Genomic DNA, 23,346 nt, shown 5'->3' with positions numbered 1-23,346 from the left:
CACTCATTCCAGCCCTGATAAAGTTGTAAAAATTGATAAAGTTGATAAAGTGTAGGACGGCTGAGATGTCAGAAATGGCCAGAGTCCGGCAGTGTTTGGCGATTTTTCATTAGCAGGAGGATAGAGGCAGCAAAATACACTAAACTCTGCTGAAGATCCAGGACCTGAGTAAGATGACCATGATTTAAAGGAGAGAAAGGGAACACATTGGCCATAAATTTGTTAAAAATATTTATTTAACATTTAATATATTAAAACAGTCAGTGAAATCCTCTTAAACATTTAAAAATTTACAGCAATCTTCCCCAGAACTAGGTCATAATAAATCTAATAAACAGTTTGCATTTAATAAGCCCTTTACCACTATTACATTAACCCTTATGTGACCAGGTTTTTCCCACATGTTAAGTATTTATTTATAATGAGAGGAATATGTAATATTCTGTTCTCTTATGTTATTAAACCAGTCAGTTTTATATTTGTACAAGAGGTGGGAAGGTTAACCCTTAAGATGTCAACACGATATTAGTCTCGACATATTCAGTAGTCGTGGAAGTGTTAACAATACTGTACATATTAACACATTAATCAAAACATACCAGTGAAAACGCTAAACATGTTGAGCAGCTCAGTGGGATTATGAGAGTTACATCATTGTTTTAATGCATCACAATAAAGACTCATATGTATGACATAATGTGTACTGTTATTGTGATAAGTTAAACCATAATGAGTTTTTGCCATAATAATGGCAATGTTGAAGACAAACTCAGCAATACTTGCAAACGAGAAACACATTCAGTGCATAATTGGAAACAACTGTCTGAGCAAAAATATTCCAACTTTATTTTTTTCCTTTAATACAGTGTCATTTAAAAATTCTTTCTATTCTTTAACTATTCTTTAAATTTCACATGGAATTGAATGAAAGAAACGGACAAACAGTGTTTTTTCCCTTGTCCTATCATATTATGATCCGGAGATTTTGTTCAGACAGTTACAATATGGATTAAAGCTTATTAAGACACATACAGCAGTGTATACAAACACAACCAAAGACCCGCACAGGCACTTGAACACAATATGTATAAAAAAAAGACCACTGCTGTCAGTGGTACCGCTGTGGAGTCTTCATAGAGCTCTATACTATGAAAAAATTTTGCTAAAATTCAGCCGTGCATAGAGATAAAACCATCAGTCTGAAAGGCACTTTACAGTCAATACAGTAATGCATTTAAAAATTCTAATTTATACATTTAACATTGTTTAAAACAGTCTTACACTTAAGTTTTGTCAGCTGTAACAAATAAGAAAACTCTGCAGAAGTCTTCGGTTTACTATATCCCAATATATATTTATATTACCAAATATATATTTTAGTATTTATGTTTTTTCATGTAACGTTACACTCATAAAGCGGCTTTCTAGAAACCCAAGGACGCTTTACAATCAACACAACATTCAATCCACACACACACACTGGAGAGAAGCTGCAGCCAAACACACTCAGCGTACTCTCGACCAGGAACGACCATCCACCTGGAGGACTGCATCGGGCACTAGGGTTTCCCTCAGGACAGAGCGCCAATCCATATCTGGGCACACACACATCGACTCCCACACATACACACTCATTGACTCACACCAGGACAGTTATTAGAGAAGCCAATTCACCTAACTGCTATGTTTTTAGACTGTGGGAGGAAACTGGAGCCCCCGGAGGAAACCCACGCTGACACAGAGAGAACATGGAAACTCCACCCAGATCGGACTTAAACCCAAGATCCCAGCGCTGAGAGGCAAACGTGCGAAATATTTTCTAATAAATAATTTCAAACATGTTCCACTGATTCTGATCATTTCCCCTCATATGGTATTTCATGTTGCTGAAAATAATATATATCTATTTTGATGTTCACCAAAATAAACTCCTTGCAGAAGTGTGGATTCTGTAACAATAAAATATATGGAGTGGGCATAAGGCAAGTAACCAGCTACAGTGCAGTTATTGCTGTAAAGTCATGTAGGAATCAACGGTTTAATAAAAAAAAAATCATTCATATCATTGTTGTAACATTACACTGAACACTATGCGACTTCATTGCTTGAAAAAAACTGCATTTCAGTCATGTAACAAACAACACAGGTGAATCAAAATAAAGAGCAGCAAATAAAATCAAATATGAGAGTTCATATATTTGACTTCTGTGCAAATGAAGGGGCTGTAAATACAAGTGTTAGAGTCCTTTTCGGTTCTTTCTGATAATTTAAGCATGATATCAGACACCTTTCAATGCATTTGACCACAAATCCAACTTTCTCCAGGCTTCAGAATACCGTGGAACCCACCACATCTAAAATTCAGAGCACCGACCTCAAAGACCTGACACCAGACATCACATCACGACCGTGAATTCCACTGTTAGAAGCCTGTAGTCTTCTCTTTCTGAATCTGGTAGTAGCAAGCCTTCAGAAACAGGAGACAGAAGAAGAGTTCAAGAGTGAGACAGAATGTTTAAATTAACACTTGGGAAAATATGATATTCTCAGCATTTATGCAAATGACTATACGGGTGTCCTCTGTTACTTTTATTCATACTTTTAGAGTTGTGAACATGAGTCCAAGCTCTCCGTGCTGAAGGGCAGGATCCATCAAGTCCTCTATGAGGCTCACCTCAGAGCCCAGGTTTCTGATCCTAAAGTCATAAACACAGAGATTACATAGGTAGGGAGTTCTTCAGACTGGACACATTAATACACCTACATTATTTCAGGGAATGCCTTTTTCAACCTTTAGCCTTTAACCCATCTGAACACCTGAAGACAGACAGGTAATGATTTATATAATCATTAAACAAATGGCAAATATAATTGGCATCTCTCAGCGGTTAACCTTCAAATAAAAATATTAATGTAGCACATTTACTAGTGCTAACGCTAATTTCTACAGCTTTGTTTTCAGTTTATTACCTTTAATCTTAAGTAGTTCATTATACAGGAGGTCCTTGGGTTACATCAGTCCCGAGTTACGATGTTTCATGGTTAGCCTTGTTTCGACTTAAGTGGTTTTGCCTCGTAAACATCGTAACGTGAACTTCGTGTTTGGTGTGCGCGGCGGAAGAATACACGGTTACGCGAGGAAGATGGGTGTGAGGATAGGATAAGTGCTTACATTATGTTTATGCTTATGTTATTTACGTACAGTATGTACGTATGTTCCGACTTACACCCAAAATCGGTTTACGACGCGACGTAGGAGCAGATCAACGTCGTAAGTCGAAGACCCCCTGTATGATATAATTGCTATAATATGATGCACACACTAAGGGATAGGTCTGGAAGTACTTTTCAGGTTTGATGATGATTCTTTTGAGTGTTATGTGATATTTAATGTAATGATAGGCTTATGTAGGTGACCCAAACACTAACAATGAAAACGCTTGTATTTCTTTCATACAATTTAAGAAGATCCTTTCTACTGGTGTCTGATCAGGCCATCTGATGTTTGGCCCTATCACTGGGATATACCAAAAAATTGGTATCTTTGTCTGGCAAAATTATTATGATAATAATTTTATTGTCATTATCAATACACATAACTGGCCAAACAATATAATAACAACAATAATATACAGGAGGTCCTCGGGTTAAGTCAGTCCTTAGTTACGATGTTTTCGTGGTTACGGCACATCTCCCACTGCTTTGCGTCGTAAACGTTGTAACGCGAACTTCGTGTTTGGTGTGTGCGGCGGAAGAATACACGGTTACGCGGCTCGCGACCGAGGAGGATAGGTGTTAGGATAGGATAAGTGCTTACAGTATGTTATTTACGTACAGTATGTACGTATGTTCCGACTTACACCGAAAATCGGTTTACGATGCGACGTAGGAACGGACACCCAGTATGTACAAATATGTTAAAATAAGCTCTGATTTCACCAAGACAAATTCCTTGTACATTCTTTGCACAAGTGAATTTGTGTCTGGTTTTTACATTTTTCACATTTTAACAGACCTATACACAGCAGAAGAAAGAAAGTGAGAGATGCAAAGCCTACCGTGCACGAAGGACTATATAGAGGAAGATGGGGAAGAGATCATCCATACACCACAAAAAGTCCTGACCCAGTAAGGCCTGCACATCCTGTGTGACATCTTCAAAAGTCAGCTGAATGACCTGGAGCTTATCTGCAGGAGTGAATGTTGTGCTGCAGAAAAGAATAGAGAAAAGAGAATCATATCAGCGAGAGATTTCAGGAAACCACAACATAAAACAGATTCACAATCGTACTTCCTCTTTTTTTAAAGCATGAATGTGTGTAAATGTCTTTTTTAACCTGATCTGTTGCAGGGTCTCTACAGCAGTCGCAAAACAAGCTTCTTTAGTGCTAGGCAATATCTGACAATTAAAAAAAAATTAAAAAATTTAAACAAATAATCCACACAATAAAGATACATTATTTGTCATCGTGAAAACGGGTATTATATTATTTTATGACCTCAAACAGTTATTATTTTATAATGAACAGAGTATCACCTCTTTCTTCTCCCCCAGGTCACAGACTGAGACTGGCCAGAATTTTCTGAAATGTGAAAATGTAATTAATAAAATCTGAACCTGATATTTAAGGCTATAGTTTTAAAAAATGCAGAAAAAAAATTGGGCAATGAAGTATTCCTTTAAGAACACAATATTACATTGAGTGGGCATCTGTGTAAGAGCAGGGTGTAAATGAGAGGGTGATTGTGTGTGTGAATGGTAAATTTCTGTATTCTACTTCAGTGACTCACTGAGGCACTCCCAGGAAGGTGAGCAACGACAAGTCAGGCTGCTTGTTGAGGCGTAACACACAGTCCCAGTACACCTCCTCCTCTCTCTCTTGTTCAAGTGTGTACAGCATAAACAGAGGAGGATAAAGACGAGGCAACAACACTGGGAGCAAAAGAGTGGAACTACTCACTATCCAGCTGCAACACAAAGCATAAAAACACATGTCTTTTGTCATTAAACCTACATTACATATTTTTAGAGGGGAAATAAACTCAACAAAAAACAGTTATTATAGGTTTTCAACTAAATTAACCTTCAGTACTTTAGGCTTCTCCTTGATAGAAGGTGTAGGTAACAGACTTTCTATATTTTAAAATCACAGTCTGTGATTATGTTACATATTATTTAAAAGTAGGATGTAAAAATGTCTTCTGAACCACCCAAATATCATGGCTTTACCCTTGTTGGGTCGTATCAGAGCTGAAGCTACTGCACAAGGAGTCACTGCCCCTTCTTCCGGAGGTCTCAGGAATAAAACTCCCTTCTTCAGGCAGACCAGGAAATAAAAACCTGTCAGAAATAATGAGCATGAATACAACAGACTGTACTGCATCTAACTTATCAGGTTCAAAAACATCTGTCCAATACAGATTCCCCATTTTAATGACAATTAAGACAAACAGAACACAGAAGAAATTCACAGCATCTATGCTCTGAAATCATCCTAAGAAAAACCTCGTTAAAATATCCTAAAGGTTTAAACCTATGCCAAAACCGGATTGAGATTTTTATTATTGTTGAAAAACTTAAATTATGCAAGAAACTTAGAATCTATTCATCTTTAAATGGCCAATTCAAAATGGATAGTGCCCTGTCCTCTAGGTAACCAAATGATATAATCACACAAATAGTTACCTAACCAGTTGGAATATGCGTTTCAGATAGGACTGGATCTCTTCCACTGCCTGCTGTAAAAGCCTTCTGTTTGAACCCACACCCACATACGTCATTCTGTACACAGTCACCAGAGTCTCCAGCAGCCAGCCAAGAGGATGCAATAGAGTATCACATGCCTGAAGAGAAGTTACATTATTAGGACACAGCATGGATCTCTGCATAAAGGGCAGTGGGTGCCAAAAAAAAAAAAAAAAAAAAAAAAAAAAAAAAAAAAAAAAAATAAAAAACACACACAACAGCTCAAGAGACTCAACAGTTCTGAATTGTTTAGTCTGTTTCTATACATTTAATCATACAACAGAGATTATATGAATACATTTCCTGATAAAAAGAACAATGGGTCCAGATACAAGGCAGTTCTACATAATAAAGTGCCCAGTGACTAAATAACTGTTTATTTCAATTCATCCATTATCTGTAACCCTTATCCAGTTCAGGGTCGCGGTGGGTCCAGAGCCTACCTGGAATCATTGGGCGCAAGGCGGGAATACACCCTGGAGGGGGCGCCAGTCCTTCAAAGGGTGACACACACTCACACATTCACTCATACCTACAGACATTTTTGAGTCGCCAATCCACCTATCAATGTGTGTTTGTTTGGACTGTGGGAGGAAACCTGAGCACCCAGAGGAAACCCACGCAGACACAGGGAGAACACACCACACTCCTCACAGACAGCCACCCGGAGGAAACCCACACAGACACGGGGAGAACACACCACACTCCTCACAGACAGTCACCCGGAGTAAACCCACGCAGACACGGGGAGAACACACCACACTCCTCACAGACAGTCACCCAGAGTAAACCCACACAGACACGGGGAGAACACACCATACTCCTCACAGACATTCACCCAGAGTAAACCCACACAGACACGGGGAGAACACACCATACTCCTCACAGACATTCACCCAGAGTAAACCCACACAGACACAGGGACAACACACCATACTCCTCTCAGACAGTCACCCAGAGTAAACCCACACAGACACAGGGAGAACACACCATACTCCTCACAGACATTCACCCAGAGTAAACCCACACAGACACGGGGAGAACACACCATACTCCTCACAGACAGTCACCCAGAGTAAACCCACACAGACACAGGGAGAACACACCATACTCCTCACAGACAGTCACCCGGAGTAAACCCACGCAGACACGGGGAGAACACACCACACTCCTCACAGACAGTCACCCAGAGTAAACCCACACAGACACGGGGAGAACACACCATACTCCTCACAGACATTCACCCAGAGTAAACCCACACAGACAAGGGGAGAACACACCACACTCCTCACAGACAGTCACCCGGAGTAAACCCAAGCAGACACGGGGAGAACACACCACACTCCTCACAGACAGTCAGAGGGAATCAAACCCACAACCTCGAGGGCCCTGGAGCTGTGTGACTGCGTCACTACCTGCTGCACCACCGTGCCGCCCTGTTTATTTCAATCTTGAAAACTTTAATCAAATACCTCTGTATAATCAAAAAAAATAAATAAATTAAAATATTTTTCTATAAATGAGGAACTACATAAAGCATAATGGCTTCCTTGTTGTATGATCTATAATAACCCACCATTTTATTGTTAGAAAGAGCTGTGTCTCTGTGAAACACCCGGACTTACCTTGATGAGATAGCGGCGAATGCTGTCATAGTTTTCAGCAGTAACAGGCCCCATGTGCTGAGGAATCACCTCCAGACTCTCCAGCATCATACACTGAGAGCGACTCAGAGTACCTGGACTGAACAAACTGATAAAGAGGCATTGCTATATTAAGGAAAAAAAATGACATTAAGCTTAAAAATGGATATAATCAGATTTCAATATCAGAATCTCAGCAAATAAACAGAAATTATGCACTAAAATCTTTAGATATTTCCATATTTACGTTTGTTCCTTGGAAAGGCATGTTTTAACTTTATGTACTGTAGCTTCCAAAAATTATGTATCATAAACACTTTAGCCTTTAATCATGAAAGTAAATGTCTTTAGATTACTTTATATAAGGTTGTAATAAACCAAAATTGTGTATATGTTTTGATGTACCCGTCTGTCTGCTCTCGGCGGCTGTTTGTTAGGATGACAGCAATGTTTTCCCAAGCTCTCTTATTCTCTCCCTGTCCTGGAGATTCACAGCCCAGTCGGCTCCAGCATTCCTCAAACACAGCCTTCCACTTCTGCTCTGCAGGAACAGCATATCGACCAACTGGTCTTGACAGACAGGCAAACAGACAGATGTTAATCTCCAACAAACAAAAGATAAAATTCAGCCCTATGATTATCAGTGGTTAAACTTACAATGTCTTATTCTCCTTCTTCTCAGTCTCAAAAAGGGATGGCTTTATAAAACTGCCAGCCACCTTCAGATCCGAACCCCATTCACCCACGAAAATCCCATCAAAAGTGTCTCCATTAGGCATGGACAGGACACCCTAGATAAGACCACATCAGAGTACACAAATACTACAGTGGACAACAACACACTTCACATGAAAAATCCAACATCTGACTCATTGTGTCAGGTGGGAGTACATGTTTCTACTACTAGCCTTACATGTATCCAGTAATTTAAACTGTTCTGTAAATGAAGCTGTAATCCAAACATCTGCACATGTAATACCTTCCCATTCAGCACCCAGTCTTCTGAAAAATCCCCTTCAAAAGCAGTGTCATCCTCACAGAGTAAAAGCCCTTTGCCCTGAAAAAAACAAGTGAGATTTCAGCTTCCTACCACAGTCAAACAATGCATAGGTACCACACCAAACGACTAGCTCTCACCATCATCTTATTATTACTAAAGACTCCTTCATAGTAGAGTCCAAACTGAGTGATCACAGCACCGTTCCCCTGCCGCTGGTCCTCCAGCCACATGCCCATGTACTTTTCTCCCCTAAGAAGGGAAAGGCAGATGTCAGTGTTTACACAGTTGCAGGTTAAAACAGCACATGGTTCATAAATATAGGTTTAAAAGGGACATACTATGAAACAAACCCCCTTTTGAGCGCATTGGTATATTAATTTGGAGATCTGGAGCTTCTACGGTCTGTCTAAGTCAGACAACATCGAATAAAATGAGTAGTTCTGAGTTGGTGCTGCATCTTATGTACAGTGTATTATTTCCATGTCTCAGCAACTCCAAACAAAATGAGTGTTAATTGTGGTGAAAGCACGAATGGAGGAGAAATAGCTATGGCTCATTCTCTTTTAAAGGAACACACACAGAAAGTGGCTGTTCTGAGCAGGGCTGTTTAGACAGGGTTAGAACAGTGCTGCGTTATGTGATCCTTGTAAGATTTCATTAAGACCCCAGGGATGTGGGTGAAGCATTATGCCTGGAATTCTGAATATTAATGCATACTAACTGAACCCAAATATAACATTTCCAATAAACAGACTACAATAGTTAGTGATAATATAGAAAAAGAATGCAGTACTTGGTGATGTCGTCAAAAACACCATAGCCGTTTTTCTTGTCGTGGAGCCAATGACCAACAAACACACTGCTGGAAGATGGAGAGGCCATTCGGCCACTGCTCAGCATACCGTGCCCATGACGCTGGTTCTCCTGAAATGAGCCCTCATATACCTCGCCTGTAGCATACCTGAGGGGAAACACACGCAAATCAGATCACTGCGCTCAAAACCAAGAATCAAACAGTTTGATTCAAAACGGTCTCCTTAAAACTATAAGCACATTACCAGTATGTTCCAAAGCCATGCATTTTGCCCTCCTTCCAGTGGCCTTTGTAGCGATCATACTTGTTGAATGTCTTATTGGGCATCATATAATCTCCAAACCTATGGGGAACATAAAGAGAGGGGTCCCATTTAAAAACTTAAAAATGGCTAACACGGGTGTATTTGTGTATGTTCAATGTACTGACCCATCCTCTAGACCATTCTTGAATGTGCCGCAGTAAACTGTGCCATCAGGCCATTTCAGGGTTCCTCTGTTGGCAGAGATGTTAACAAAACTTGAAACGTTTAAGTCCTTGTTTTTTAGTGGACTGTTTCATTTCACATGATCATTTTCAAGTCCCACATAGAAGTTAGGGCTGTACATAGATTACGTACGTATTTGCTAGAAGTGGACAATTTTTCTATATCAGATTTTACAGTATCTGTATTTTTAATCCAAGTCTTTCACAGTATTATTGAATGGCATATATATTATACACATCAGCCATGTGCTATTGTACTGGCCAGTTCTTGCCAAGCAGATATTAAACGTGCACATACTTGCCATGAGGCTTTCCAGAGATCCAGCGGCCACTGTATGTGGCGTCTTTCAGCCTGCCCTCTTTTGTGAAGGTATATGTAGCAGTGCGGGAGATAGGAGGATCTGCCCTTAGACTTGTACTTAAACTAAGTCCCTTCTCACCCAGACCCACCCCTAGAACATCATCCACAGCCTGGTTAATGGCCCGCAGCCACTTCCCCTGGGGGGGGTGAGAGAGAGAGAGAGAAAAAAAGAGAGAGTGTGATAGAGAGAGAGATCAAAAAACGTTTACAAATGCTACACAACCTCGAATCAGCACAATCAGTAGACCCACTTTACAAACAGGCACTACATAAACAGCGAAGACTGAATCTTGTACCTTTTCCAGTGGGGAGGACGCCAGCACTGTGAAGCTCTCTTCAGGGGTTGTCAGTTTCAGCCCTGACCTGACAATTCACATTACACACACATTTTTGAATGGGTGAGCAAACGAAGGTGAACAAAACCTGCAGTGATTTTGCCTGTTCAGGAATACACCAATATGAATGAGACTACACAGAAAAGTATCTGTACGGTACAGAAGGCCCTGTACCAGCTCACCCGAGGAACCCAACGTTTAAATTGTAGGTAAAAACAGGGTAAATGTGAAAGAGTGACTGAAAAAAACACTTACACGCCAACATTTTCGTCTGAGAATGGTTCCACCCACAGCGTGGCCAACAAATAGACAAAGTGAGAGGAGAACTGAGAAAGAGGTAAAGAGCAGTGATATACACACAATCCACAATCCTCTCCCAAAAAAAGAAAGAATGCTGTCTACTGCTTTAGAGAACTGTACTGTAAATTAGACAGTGGAGTGTACATTGGTGTAGAGTTTTCATGTAAACAGTGGCATTACAAACAACAAAAATAGGAGCATATTAGCACCACCTAGGTTTTTTGTGGGACCTGATATCAAATGTTTTATTATTATTTATTTATTTTTTTGGGTCAAGTCCTCCCATTAACGAAGACATACACACTCTGTCAATAAACTGGAACGGTCACAGCAAACAAAAACATGACACACACTCACAGAGCAATGGAGCAGAGACAATAGAAAAAGGGGAAAAAAAGTAAAAACAACAACAAAAAAAAGCAGAATCCACAGTGTAACTGTCAGAAAACTCAGGAACCAAAGAAACTGAAAATGCCAAAAAGGGAGGAACAGAGACTGAAGCAAGAGGATGATGATGTAGTGTCTGCTTAAATGGCATATGGAGCATTTAAAACTCATACAAAGAAGAGGAACAGAAAACATGAACTGATCAAAAGTAGACTTCATTTGAGATCAGTATCAGGCAATCTGCATACTGAAAAATACAATTTAAATGAAGAGGTGCAGCATTCCAGAACAGCCTTGCACATTCAGACTGAATCCTAGCACAAAGGCGTGTCAGCAGAATGAGTCATAAATCATATAGGATTAAGGTCTGAGCCAAACAAACCAGATGAAGCAATCTGCAGCGTAAAGCTTAGAGGTGCCTGTAGTGATTAAGAGAACTGTGTTTAGATCGAAAGTCAGGTCTTGGCTTGGGACACTAATTAAATTAACTTGATTTTTAACCTTAAAACATGACTATATATCTGGCCACCTCATCTGAAGGTAGTCAGATATTTTTAGGTTCAAAAGCACTGGTTTTAATGCTGTTAAACTGTAAATAAAAATGTTCATTCAGGAAAAACCTCCAAGCCAATTCCAAGGAGTACAAGCGATTCTGCTGAGGGCCGAACTAAAACGTACTTACAAATTTTTTAGATGGTATGGTACCCTGTGTGAAAAAGACAATTATGATATGAACTTAAATCTGAAACAATACAAAGATCCACAGATGAAGACCCAAGTAACAGCACACTGACCTGTGCATGAACAAGTGCATCATTGAAGAGGATGAACCAATTGACTGAGAACCTTCCAGCATTCTGTAGAGTTAAGCCCTTATTGCTGCTCTCACACACCAGCCGACGAGACGGCTTCCTCAAGGACTCCTGCCACAGAGGTAAGAAAATACACAAACAAACCTCAATTCCACAAACGCTGGGATGCTGCTCAGTGTTAATGTGTACACACAGATGTGCGCAGACATTAGGGCAGCCATGGCCTAATGCTTAAAGGACCAGGCTTGGTACCGGAAGGTTGTCGGTTCAACCCCCCAAGACCAGCGGGAACATCCACGGCTGAAGTGCCCTTGAGCAAGGCACTGAACCCCCGGGCGCTGGTGATGGCTGCCCCCGCTCTGGGTGTGTGTTCACAGGACATTTTTCAACTTCCACTCAGTCCATCTACAATAAGCCTGGACCCAGAGAAGGTTATTTATGGGTCCTGTTTATAAACTGTTTCCTCTTTAACTTGCTTTTGTGACGAACTGTGTTTTTCAGAACAGTTTCCGAGCTCATGTAGTGATTTCCACTACTGAAGCACGTCAGTTTTTAATTCAGTGTTACCCGTGGGCATGAAGACCACAGCCGGTTAATATTAATTTTGGGTTTTAGTCCCTTGTATATAGAGATTTTTCCAGATTCTCTGAACCTTTTAATTAAAAGGATATCTCTGCTAGAACAATAAGGGGTTTCTAATAATATGTTAGTTCAAAGCAAGTCCCAGCGCCACAGTTGCCCCACGAAATAGTAGGCGGTTCTTGGCCACTTTAAGCGATGAAAGGTACCAGACTCTCCCTAGACAGTCTGGCAATGCGAGACTAGATCACAGCTAACTGTGGTGAATATAAGCATATTTGGGCAGATATAGATTTAACATGGATGTTTGAAACTTGTAAAAGACATTGTAAATGTGTCATTAAATAAAAACAAACAACAAAAACCTTGTATATTCTAGTTGTACAGTTACTATATAAAAACATTTATGTTTTGAACCTGGTTACATTACCACTGCTATTCATTTTCAGTAATATATCTGAATTTTTAGAAATGCTGGTCTCACATACGGGAAATTAAAACATGACTGGTTGATTCATCATAATTACTGTAAGTTGGAGATGAGAGCCTTCTATCTATCTCCTCAAAGCTTACACAAAGATCACTTTGTATTCACCTAAGTACACCTATGATTTGACATTTTCAAGATCTAAACCTTTCACAGATTTGTTCAACAACCTGGTCATAGCCACATACAGGGGTTGGACAATGAAAGTGAAACACCTGTCATTTTAGTGTGGGAGGTTTCATGGCTAAATTGGAGCAGCCTGGTGGACAACCTTCATTAACTGCACATTGCACCAGTAAGACCATGTGCATCCAATGGTTCAAACACTGTGTCCTGAAGGCGGTGCCGTGTATCAGGACGACAACGCACCAATACACACAGCAAGACTGGTGAAAGATTGGTCTGATGAACATGAAAGTGAAGTTGAACATCTCCCATGGCCTGCACAGTCACCAGATCTAAATATTATTGAGACACTTTGGGGTGTTTTGGAGGAGCGAGTCAGGAAACGTTTTCCTCCACCAGCATCACGTAGAGACCTGGCCACTATCCTGCAAGAAGAATGGCTTCAAATCCCTCTGACCACTGTGCAGGACTTGTATATGTCATTCCCAAGACGAACTGACGCTGTATTGGCCGCAAAAGGAGGCCCTACACTATACTTATAAATTACTGTGGTCTAAAACCAGGTGTTTCACTTTCATTGTCCAACCCCTGTACGTAATGAAATAAGAGCATTGTCTTTGTATAGTTGAAATGCAGCAAGCAGAATAATAAATAAATAGTAGTAAACTGAAAATTAATCATCAAAATTATGATTTTTTTTCTTTACAAAAAAGGGCTTTATGTACATTCATTATATTTTATTTTCCTATGACTAGGGACATCTAATCTGTGGCAGTTCCAGGACTCACCAAGCTTTTCCCAGAGAAGTTCTTCCAAAAGGCATGAGTCATTTCTGCTTCTTTTCTCTGTTTACTTAAGTGATGAACCAAGACCTCAAGCTCCGAGCAGACATCGTGAATCCTTTGATATTCCAAAGAGGTCTGAGAGGAAAAGATGTTTAAAATCCACTACACGACACCAGTGTGAGTGACTGAAAAACTGTTTATGCACTTACCACTTCAAAGCATGTGGCCAGCTTCAGAAGAAGCCTGCCGTACTCATGCAGGTGTTGCAATGGCATGTAAAATAGATTCTGTAGCAAATCACTTGGCAACACATTTTTCTCTTTAAGCTCAATCAGCTTCTGTACCAGCTCTAACTTCTTCCCAAAACATTCTCTGAAAAGAAGGAAATGGGGTTCATATGAGAAAATGGCCTTCAAGCTATAAGTAGAGTGATGAATGAGGAACGAGGATTTAAGAGAACGAGGAACGTACTGTGAGGGCTTCACCAGTGCTTGGAATCCTCCTATTACAAGAAAGTCACCAACAGGGCTGCTGTAACTGTGGATGAGGATTTATGATCAATACTAATCAGTGTTGTTTTAATAATCAGAGTAAAAGCAAAAAGCTTGTCAGTAGCAATTCACTGAGCTTTTTAGTAGACTTTGAAAAACCTAATGGTATAAAATGAAAAAATCAAAAATTTAATGTAAAAAATAATAAAATTACATACTCTCTATAGGTTTCGAGGAAAATGGCTGCCATTCTCAAAATGGCCAGAGATGTAATGTCTCTGCAGTGCTGTAGAAAGTTGGTGAGAGAGGTGGCATTCTGCCCAGTTAGATGGCATAGACGGCTGAAACACCCTGCCACAGACCGGAATAAATTCTTGGTGGTTTGGCCCAAGTATGAACCGAGACTCTCTGGTAACAGTTCAAAAAATATATATATATCATTAATCAGGTCAGCAATGTTTCAGTGTTGAAAACCACTCTGTCAAAAGAACAACAAAAATGGCTGAAAATAAATTGGAGGAAGAGATTAGACAAAATATACATAGAAATATTCAAAAACGATTAGCGCCAAATTAGCTATATAAAAATCAGCTTGTAGCTAGTTTAAAAAAATTGGCCTGTAACAGATGTCTTAACATCTCACCTCTATCCAAATGGAAAATGGTTTGGATTGGATCAGTTATATCCACAGTTAAATAAGAAAACAATAATTATATTTATGTAGGCCACTGGTTTTAATGTATGTTTTGAAGACCACTTGTCTATACTGTCACTCATCAGATATTTAAGGCTCATAAAAGTTGAAAACTGCCTCAACGGTCAGACACTAAAGCCAAGCTCATGTCCAGTCCAGTTAGGTCAGTTAATCTAGATTCAAGTCAGCAATAATGTACGAAGTTTAGTTGGCATGTTCGACTGAGAAATCCATTAAACTATGGGACACACCTTCTTTGAAACCATACCACGTCAGTGTTGCTACATACCACGGGCCAGAAGGGGCCGGAGTATCTGGCTCTTCAATCGGCTCAGTGTGCAGTAGAACTTCCTCTCAGCTGACGCCATTTCATGCAAAGTGGCGGTAAAACCCATGACATTCTGATCAGTCAGAGCCATACAGCTCAGTCCCCCAGCAAACACTCTGCTCACATAGCCAATCTGGAGATCATAAACACAGCAAAGATGTTTCCACATGAATCCCCTAATAATCATAAGCTTAAACCATAACTAATTATTATGTTTGTAATAAGGACACAATGCATTACATTTTGCATACAAGGTTAAGAGTTCTGATCTGAGCATTGTGTGATTCAATACAAAGCAATATTCAGCGTAAGGGTTTGTTTCACACCTGCACATACGAATCACACCAATGGTGTAAATTAACCACTGGCCAATCTAACGGACTACAAAGTGCAGGTGTCAAAACGCCCTAAAAACTACAATTCACAATTTACAATTCTGTCATAATTTAAATCTAACAAACATGATTACTGTACGATAGCTGGGCGATACATTTAAAATTTATATCACAATATATTTATTAATATAAATACAATATAATTCTGATATCAATATAAACAATAAAAAAGACACAGAAAAACTGCCAAGAACTGAATGCAACATGACGTCAGCATCAGACAAAAACTCTTATTTTTAAAATAACTTCAAAATTGAGTGCAGTGAATTGTGGGCAGTGCACTGTAATGACTGTCAGCCAGTGACAAATGTAAATATATATATATATTATATAATAAATGTATATAAAAATCATATTATTGTTATTGAAACACTTGATATTGCGATATATATTGGTATTGAATTATTGTCCAGCCCTAGTTCAGAGTGACAAGAATGTGTAGAAGCATTGTAAATACCATGTTGTGTATACTAACATTCATGCAGAAAGGTAACAAAGCAGGTGTCTGAGTATAAGTTCCAGCGGTAGAGTTGACCCCTGTCTGCACCTGTTCTCCACTATAGTATAGTATGGGCTGGATGCAGTCTCCCTCGGCCACCAGCACAGTGTGGGTCTGTCCACCGGCTACATCCCATACTCGAATACCATCAGACATCTACAACATAACAGGAGTCAATACACCAGAAAAAACCCACTTCAATGTGGTACATTTTTAAAATAGTACATAAATGTTTAATAAAACAACATTTAAACGCTTAAAATTAATCACTGCTCCACAATTAGATGGAGGTGACTGGTTTATACCTTTACAAGGTGTGGCACAGTGCTAGGGGAGTTCATATGACCCAGTTGGCCAAATTTATTGCTACCCCAGGAGTAAACCTAAAAAAGCGAATAGAAACAATGGCTTAATAACACAGCACCAAATTTTAATGAGATGTTTACAACTCAATCACTGAGATATTAACAAAGACAGTTAGAGTGGCTGAATATGAAATGATGGAGTGATGGAACATAGCACATAATAAATGCTATACGAGGTGCAAGCCATACACCCATACAGAAAAACAATAGGATGTGCTCTGTATTTACCTGACATTGAGCTGTCAGCGCCAGGGAATGGTTTGTTCCAGCAACAATTTTGATCACTTCCTTTTTATTTAAACTTTTGATGCACAAAGGCTGTAATCTGAGAAGTAGGAAATTATTCACTTCCATCATCAAAAAAAGACAATGACTGTCAATGAATTAAAATGATATGAAAGCTCCTAACCTCGGCAAGAAGTCTCCATGACCGAGCTGACCTTCTTGACCCCTGCCCCAACTCCACACCTCTGTAAACAGAGAGGGAAGGAGCTTCTCTTTTTCTGAGATACCAGAGATATTATGGGCTCTGGTTTTGGAACCGCAGCCCCGATGCAATGCTGACGGAGATACCGCTAAATAAAGAAAATAGTAGAGCTTTAATTTTACCTTATTTACTACCATAAACAATCAAAACTATTCAACCCCCACCCTTTGAAAATTAGGTTTATTAGTAAAATGTACATTTTCAGCTTTTTGCAATAAACCAAACAATCAATCTTAATGGCAAAAAACAACTAATATAGTGTGTGTGAATGTGTGTGTGTGTGTGTGTGTTGCCCTGTGAAGGACTGGCGCCCCCTCCAGGGTGTGTTCCCACCTTGCGCCCAATGAATCCAGGTAGGCTCTGGACCCACCGCGACCCTGAACTGGATAAGCGCTTACAGATAATGAATGAATGAACAACTAATATAACAAATGGTTTCTCCAGATTTAACAAAAAATATCACTTTTAATGACTACTACACTCTCAGAATTATTCAACCCTAAGTAGAACCTGCCATAAAAGCAGATGTTATATCAAACACATATGATACAACTAATCAAGGGCTTAATTAAGGTGAGAGAAAACACATCCAATAACTGGACTGTTGGGGGTTTGCGACTTGTGACGATTGACTGCATGTTACAAATAAGACAAGAGCTTCCCAAAAGTTATAAGAAGAATTCATGACCTTGCACAAACAAGGAAAACCATATCAAAATTAAGCATAGGCCGTGAATGTTCCTAGAAACACAGCTGGAAGCATAATTTGCAAGTTCAGTGTTAAAGGAATACTGGCTACACTACCTTAACGGTAGAAAGAGGAAGCAGTCAGTGGCTGCTGCCAGATTCCTAAAGAGGGCAGATGGTCAAAAACCCTCAAGTAACTGCAAAAGACCTGCAGCAAGATTTGTTGGCAACAGGCACTGAAGTTTCAGCTTGTACAGTAAGGCGCATACTAAATGCCTGAACTCCAAGACTTACACACCTACTGACCCAAAAGCACAAGTTAATTCAGCTCCAATATGCTAAACGCTATATAAATATGCTACAAAAGTTTTGGGGTTGTGTTCTGTAGAAGATATCTGGAGCAGGAAGAATGAAGCATATGCTGAAAAGAACCGGCCCTCAGTGAAACATGGAGTTTGTTTGGTGATGCTCTGAGGCTGCTTTGCTTCGGCATTTTTAGCTTGCAGCATGTGGATACAAATTGGATTCAATTGAGTCTCAGGAAATCCTAGGGGGAAACATCATGCGTTTGTGAGGAGGCTGAAACTGACCACGAGGCGGATGCCTATGAAGAATGGGCTAAGACTTCTCAAGATTGCTGCCAGAAGCTGGTGTCTGTCTATTCATCACCTTTGGAGCAGGTCATAACAGCAGGAGGGGGCTTTACTCAGCACAAAAAACAGGGATTGAATAATTCTGAGACTGCAGTTGCAATTTGGAAAATCCAATTGTTATATTATTTGTGTTGAGCTTTTTAAATATTATTGTTTTATTGGTTTATTGCAAACAGCTGATAATTTGTACATTCTGCTAATAACCCCAATTTGCAATGAGGTTGAATATGTTTTTTTATTGGAACTGTGCATAGTGCAAACTACACATCTATTGCATACTTCTGCTTACATTATCATTCATTAACAGTTTTTGACTAATCTCAAATACACTTGATTACATGGTGTGTAATGCATAACAACATACTGCACTCTAAAAAAATAAACAAAGGGACATTTCATAACTAAAGACTGCCATAGCAGCAGAACTGTGCCTGCAGATCAAGACACATCTTTCTTGAATCCAGGGTAAATCTGATGCCTGACCAAAGCATTAAAGAAAATGTAAAAATACCTTGTGTGAGCAAAGCAGGTAATGATCTCCTGCGACTGTTGCTTTCTGTGAAATCAATCCTGATGTCAGTGAGGCTGGCACTGTTCTTGGCCTCCAGAGACTCGTCTGGGCGCAGAAGATGTCCTACAGTCAACAAGCCGTTGTCACACGCCTCTTCACTGCCACTGCTAATCAAAGGGTCACTTGGACTGACAACCTTATTTATGGCAGAGTCCTCAAATGAGTCATCACCAACAAAATCCTCCATTTCTAAAGCACAATTCCCAGCTGGGCTGCTTAAAATAGAGTTTGGGTTGCTGTCTGGTGAAGAGACAGGTGCAAAATCTGAAGCTTTCAGTTCAATATTATTTCCTGTGTTAAATGCAGCTAAGGAAGGAAATGCTGGTTTGTCACATTGGTCCAGTCTGTAAGGGTCCTTGAGTGATGTTTGACGACTTGGAGGACGTGAACCCAGAGAAGAGACGGACTCAAAATGCTCAGAGAGAGACTGATCAGACATCCTCTTGAGGTAGTCTTTCAAAGCTTGTTCATCAGGGTAAGGAGAACTTTTGGTTCTTGTGAGGCGTTGCAGTGGAGCTTTTGAGCTGTCATTCATAGACACGGCTATTGGTTCACTGTGGACCTCTTCCTTCCTAGACTCGGTTGGACCTTGGTTGGATTCGTCTAAAGCTTTCTGACTGGGGCAGTAATCCTCAGAGTAGCCAAGGTCAGGTTCTGTGGGTTCGATATTTGGCGTAAGAGCTAGAGATCCCTGCTTTGATATTTGATCCTGCTTTGCATCAGTTAGTTCCACCCCTAGTGGGCAGTAATGGTTGTCAGAAATAATAACATGGTCATCCTTGTCAATCATGCTGTAAATCAACTGCTTGCAATTGCCACATTTATTCATGGATTGCGGACACGACTCCGGATCGAGTAATGAGCGAACCAGGGCCAGGCTGTGAAACCCACCACAGGAAATCTGCACCACATATCTCCCTGATAGGTGCTCCACTTTCTCTGCTTTCCACACAGGGAACATATTGGTGACCAGGCCCAGCTGGCAGCCAGTACCCCAAGCCCATACCTCATGTTTCCCTGACAGGGCTAAGGTGTGCTGGGCCCCACATGCCACATCCGTGACCCAGACATGTTCAGGAGGGAGAGTTTCATCGTCTATGATGTTGACCCTGTTAGGGTTAGGCACTAGGCTTAGACCAGAGACACCGCACTGGCCATGGCTGTTCTCACCCCACATATAAACTAAGCCGTCCTCTGTTACAGCCCCACAGTGGAAGCTGCCTGCAGACACTCGAACCACATGACGACCACTCAGAGAGCTCTCCAGGACAGGGTACACCACTTGATATTTTAAATCTAGCTTCCATGGTTGTTCTCCAAAGCTGTAGACTAGCCCACCTTGGAAAAAAGACATTTTACAGTTCACTGTTAACAACACAATCTCATAAGAACGTCAATGTACATTCATTAACTAAACTAAATTTACCGATATCTACCCTCAGTTAAAATAACTCCATGGCTGATCCCCAAAGCAGCTTGAAGCACAGGCCTAGGTAAGAGCACTCTCTCTGGGTTAACAGTACAAGAGTAACCCTGCCACCTGTGGAGCACTCCTTTCCCATCAAGGCCTTCCTCCTCTTCAGAGCTGAGGGGAAATACAAACAACAATCAGTCCATCTGAATGCTCAGTCAAACAACAAGACATATTCAATATAACTACAGCATACTGAAGCAACTTTGGCAGCAGGATTGTTCAAATACTTGCTTCAATACTTGACACATCCACTGCATCTGGCCAAGCATTCTCACATCCAGAGAAATAACGTCTATTTAAGTAAAAAACAAAACTAACCTTCACTAATACGAGTCTCAAAATGACATCAAGCATTACCTCTTCTGTCCCTCCATCGGCGAGGCTGGTCTGCTGCCAAAATCACACACTCCTGGCCTTTATTTCTTTCATTTTGACCTTGAAATGTGTCATATACATACAATAGAATTGTATAAAATTGAATAAAATTATATGCAAGACAACATTCAGACAAATTCAACAGATTATATCACAGACATTTTCAGATGTAATAAAAGACTAAAATATTCAGTGCGACTGCTGACGTGCAGACTGACCAATTAAATGTTTACAGAGAAGGTTATTGACCATTCACGGTAGCTCTACAGTCAGATCGTCCAATCAGAAGATTTTAGGCTACTTCACCACGCCCCCTTCTCACTCAAGCGAACCAATCGGAGTAGGGGAGGGCGGGACTAGTTTGTGAACGAAAGTTCTCGAAGTTCTATGTAAGCTCTAGAAAAACAAACTTCCGCCCGGACATTTTTTAAGTCTAAAAAAAGAGGACATGTCCGGGTAAAAGAGGACGTCTGGTCACTCTAAGGAACACCCACTTTGTATCTACACTTAGTGTGAAGTTTATCTGCTCCACTGACCGTACACAAGCACTTTATGCTTGGTACTACATTCTTTGTCTGTCTGAGCCATTCATAACAGCACAAAACACCACCACCATGCTAGTGTCACTGCAGCGTTGAGAACGTTTCACCACCCAAATATTACCCGCTCTGAGGTGGCCCTGACAATTGAAGAACAGGGTAAATAGGGCTAACAAAGAATGCAGAGCAACCGGTGGACTGCAGTCTGTAATTGTAGAAGTACAAAGTGCTCCTCTATGGTCAGTGGAGCTGAACAATTGGACAGTAATTTAGATATAATGTAGATATTCCTTATCGAGTGATCAGTTTACACTTCTTACTGCTCACTAACAGTAGCTGTATATTCAAGGGAGTGCTGTCAGACATTCATCTGAAGTACCACATTCCAGCACTTAAGAGAGATTCTGTGTGAACAGGTTCTGTGGCATTTCTCACATTTTTTATTTTCCACTTAATGAGCACGAGTTGGTTAAAGACTTATAGACTATCAATGTTTTAAATAAAAGCTCATTTCTAATTTTCTGTGCACCAAAATGTCCCTCAGTATCACAACGTTGATGTTATCCATGACCATATATGGCGCATCCCCCACCCACTAAATGTATAAATAAATAAACAAACTTTTAAGAATATCTAAGTATCTGTCTGGTAATAAGACAAAACATTGCTGGTAAAAACTGAGCGCAGTTAGGTTTCTCAGACCCACTGACTGAAGACTGTCGCCTCTTTCTTTAGTTCAGGCTTTACTTTGAGAACAGAAAGTAACGCTTCACTAAGTTCAGGCTTAAAGTGTCTCTCTACTCTCCAAAGCGCTGTAAACTCACCGCTGCTCTCCACTGGCGCTGACGGTGAGATTAGACTTGACCCCAGCGCCGATAAACTGAGTCCAGCTGATCTGCAGCTGTAGGTGTGGTAGTGAAGTCTCCGCTCTTTCTCCGTGCGGACGGTGGGGGCTCGGCCCTGTTTGTTTAGGAAAGCAGGATAACCCTGCGACGGAATGCACTGAGGGACAAACTCGTTCACGACCACATACGAGTCACGTGACCAAAAGGTTCGCACCCACATTTCTGAGAAAAGTCTTGAGGCTGTTTAGTCCTCAAAACAGTTCTGTGAAAGAAGGATGAACTCTGTTTTTTAGAGGACGAACTCTGGTTGGACTCTATCCCACTTTTTCCCCTGACGTCACATGACACTGAGTAATCAACATAGCGACAGTTCATACATTTCCACTTCACAAACTCCCTTTCTCGTTTAGATATGTTGCAGTCTCCTGAATGACTTTATTTATGGCATAGCAGTTTGAGAAGAAGCAGTAGGTTGGCTTTGTGCGTTCTGAAAAAGCATGTCGCTGTCCATTCATCTTCATAAATAGTAAAATAACCGGAGAAGGAAAAACCTTAACTTTCAATAGAGGTCAATGTAAAAAATAGTTGATTCCAAGTCATTTTAGAGCATTTCTATTGGTCCATTCATCATAAAACGTTTACACAATTTGCATGCTTCTGTGTTCAAATGATGTAGTAAAATAAAAATGGACAAGAAATGTAGATATCATTGGACAGGGACAGTATTTGCCCCCACATTCTCAGACAGACGGGTGGACAACAATGACAGCAACATTTTCATTAGATGGGCCCCTGGGTATAGTGTGTCTCTGTGTGTATGTGTCTGTGTCTAGACTTAAATGCCTTTAGTCTAATATGTAAATTGCCATGTTGCACTTGCCTTCTTGAATAAATTCAGAAGTGGAATTTGCTGAAGAGATAGATTAGCTTCTCAGTGAAGCCAAAGGCAAATGGTGTAAGTTTGATCTGCCATTTGTGGGAACTTGCCAGCCTTTAGCCTGACCAAGCTAACCATTCATTCATTATCTGTAACTGCTTATCCAGTCCAGGATCTCAGTGAGAACACACCCTTCACAGGACAA

General features: G+C 40.4%; 1 protein-coding gene across 2 annotated transcripts; it reads right to left on the bottom strand.

The window, feature by feature from the left end:
- Nucleotides 1-264: 264 nt before the first annotated feature.
- On the bottom strand, nt 265-22,375 carry als2a (alsin Rho guanine nucleotide exchange factor ALS2 a). 2 transcript variants are annotated; one of them, XM_066686393.1, is made up of 34 exons: nt 22,244-22,375; nt 20,863-20,940; nt 20,468-20,616; nt 18,972-20,369; nt 17,043-17,208; nt 16,862-16,958; nt 16,574-16,651; nt 16,245-16,424; nt 15,336-15,507; nt 14,571-14,760; nt 14,333-14,398; nt 14,071-14,233; nt 13,865-13,996; nt 11,867-11,995; nt 11,755-11,778; nt 10,641-10,711; nt 10,347-10,413; nt 9,988-10,187; nt 9,633-9,698; nt 9,448-9,546; nt 9,183-9,350; nt 8,527-8,638; nt 8,369-8,446; nt 8,047-8,180; nt 7,795-7,959; nt 7,372-7,498; nt 5,687-5,844; nt 5,231-5,341; nt 4,792-4,968; nt 4,538-4,583; nt 4,338-4,399; nt 4,059-4,208; nt 2,600-2,696; nt 265-2,467 (listed from the first exon to the last, which is right to left on the bottom strand). In XM_066686393.1, exons 2-34 carry the CDS (start codon nt 20,877-20,879, stop codon nt 2,423-2,425), a joined length of 5,094 nt encoding a protein of 1,697 aa, XP_066542490.1. In that variant the 5' UTR covers nt 20,880-20,940; nt 22,244-22,375; the 3' UTR covers nt 265-2,422. The 2 variants fall into 2 exon arrangements, with proteins under 2 accessions (XP_066542490.1, XP_066542491.1); XM_066686394.1 differs by lacking the exon at nt 11,755-11,778.
- Nucleotides 22,376-23,346: the final 971 nt, after the last annotated feature.

This window comes from Hoplias malabaricus, chromosome 12 (genome assembly GCF_029633855.1).
Source record: "Hoplias malabaricus isolate fHopMal1 chromosome 12, fHopMal1.hap1, whole genome shotgun sequence".
Classification (NCBI taxonomy): Eukaryota; Metazoa; Chordata; class Actinopteri; order Characiformes; family Erythrinidae; genus Hoplias; species Hoplias malabaricus.
This window is presented reverse-complemented; position numbering and strand designations above follow the sequence as displayed.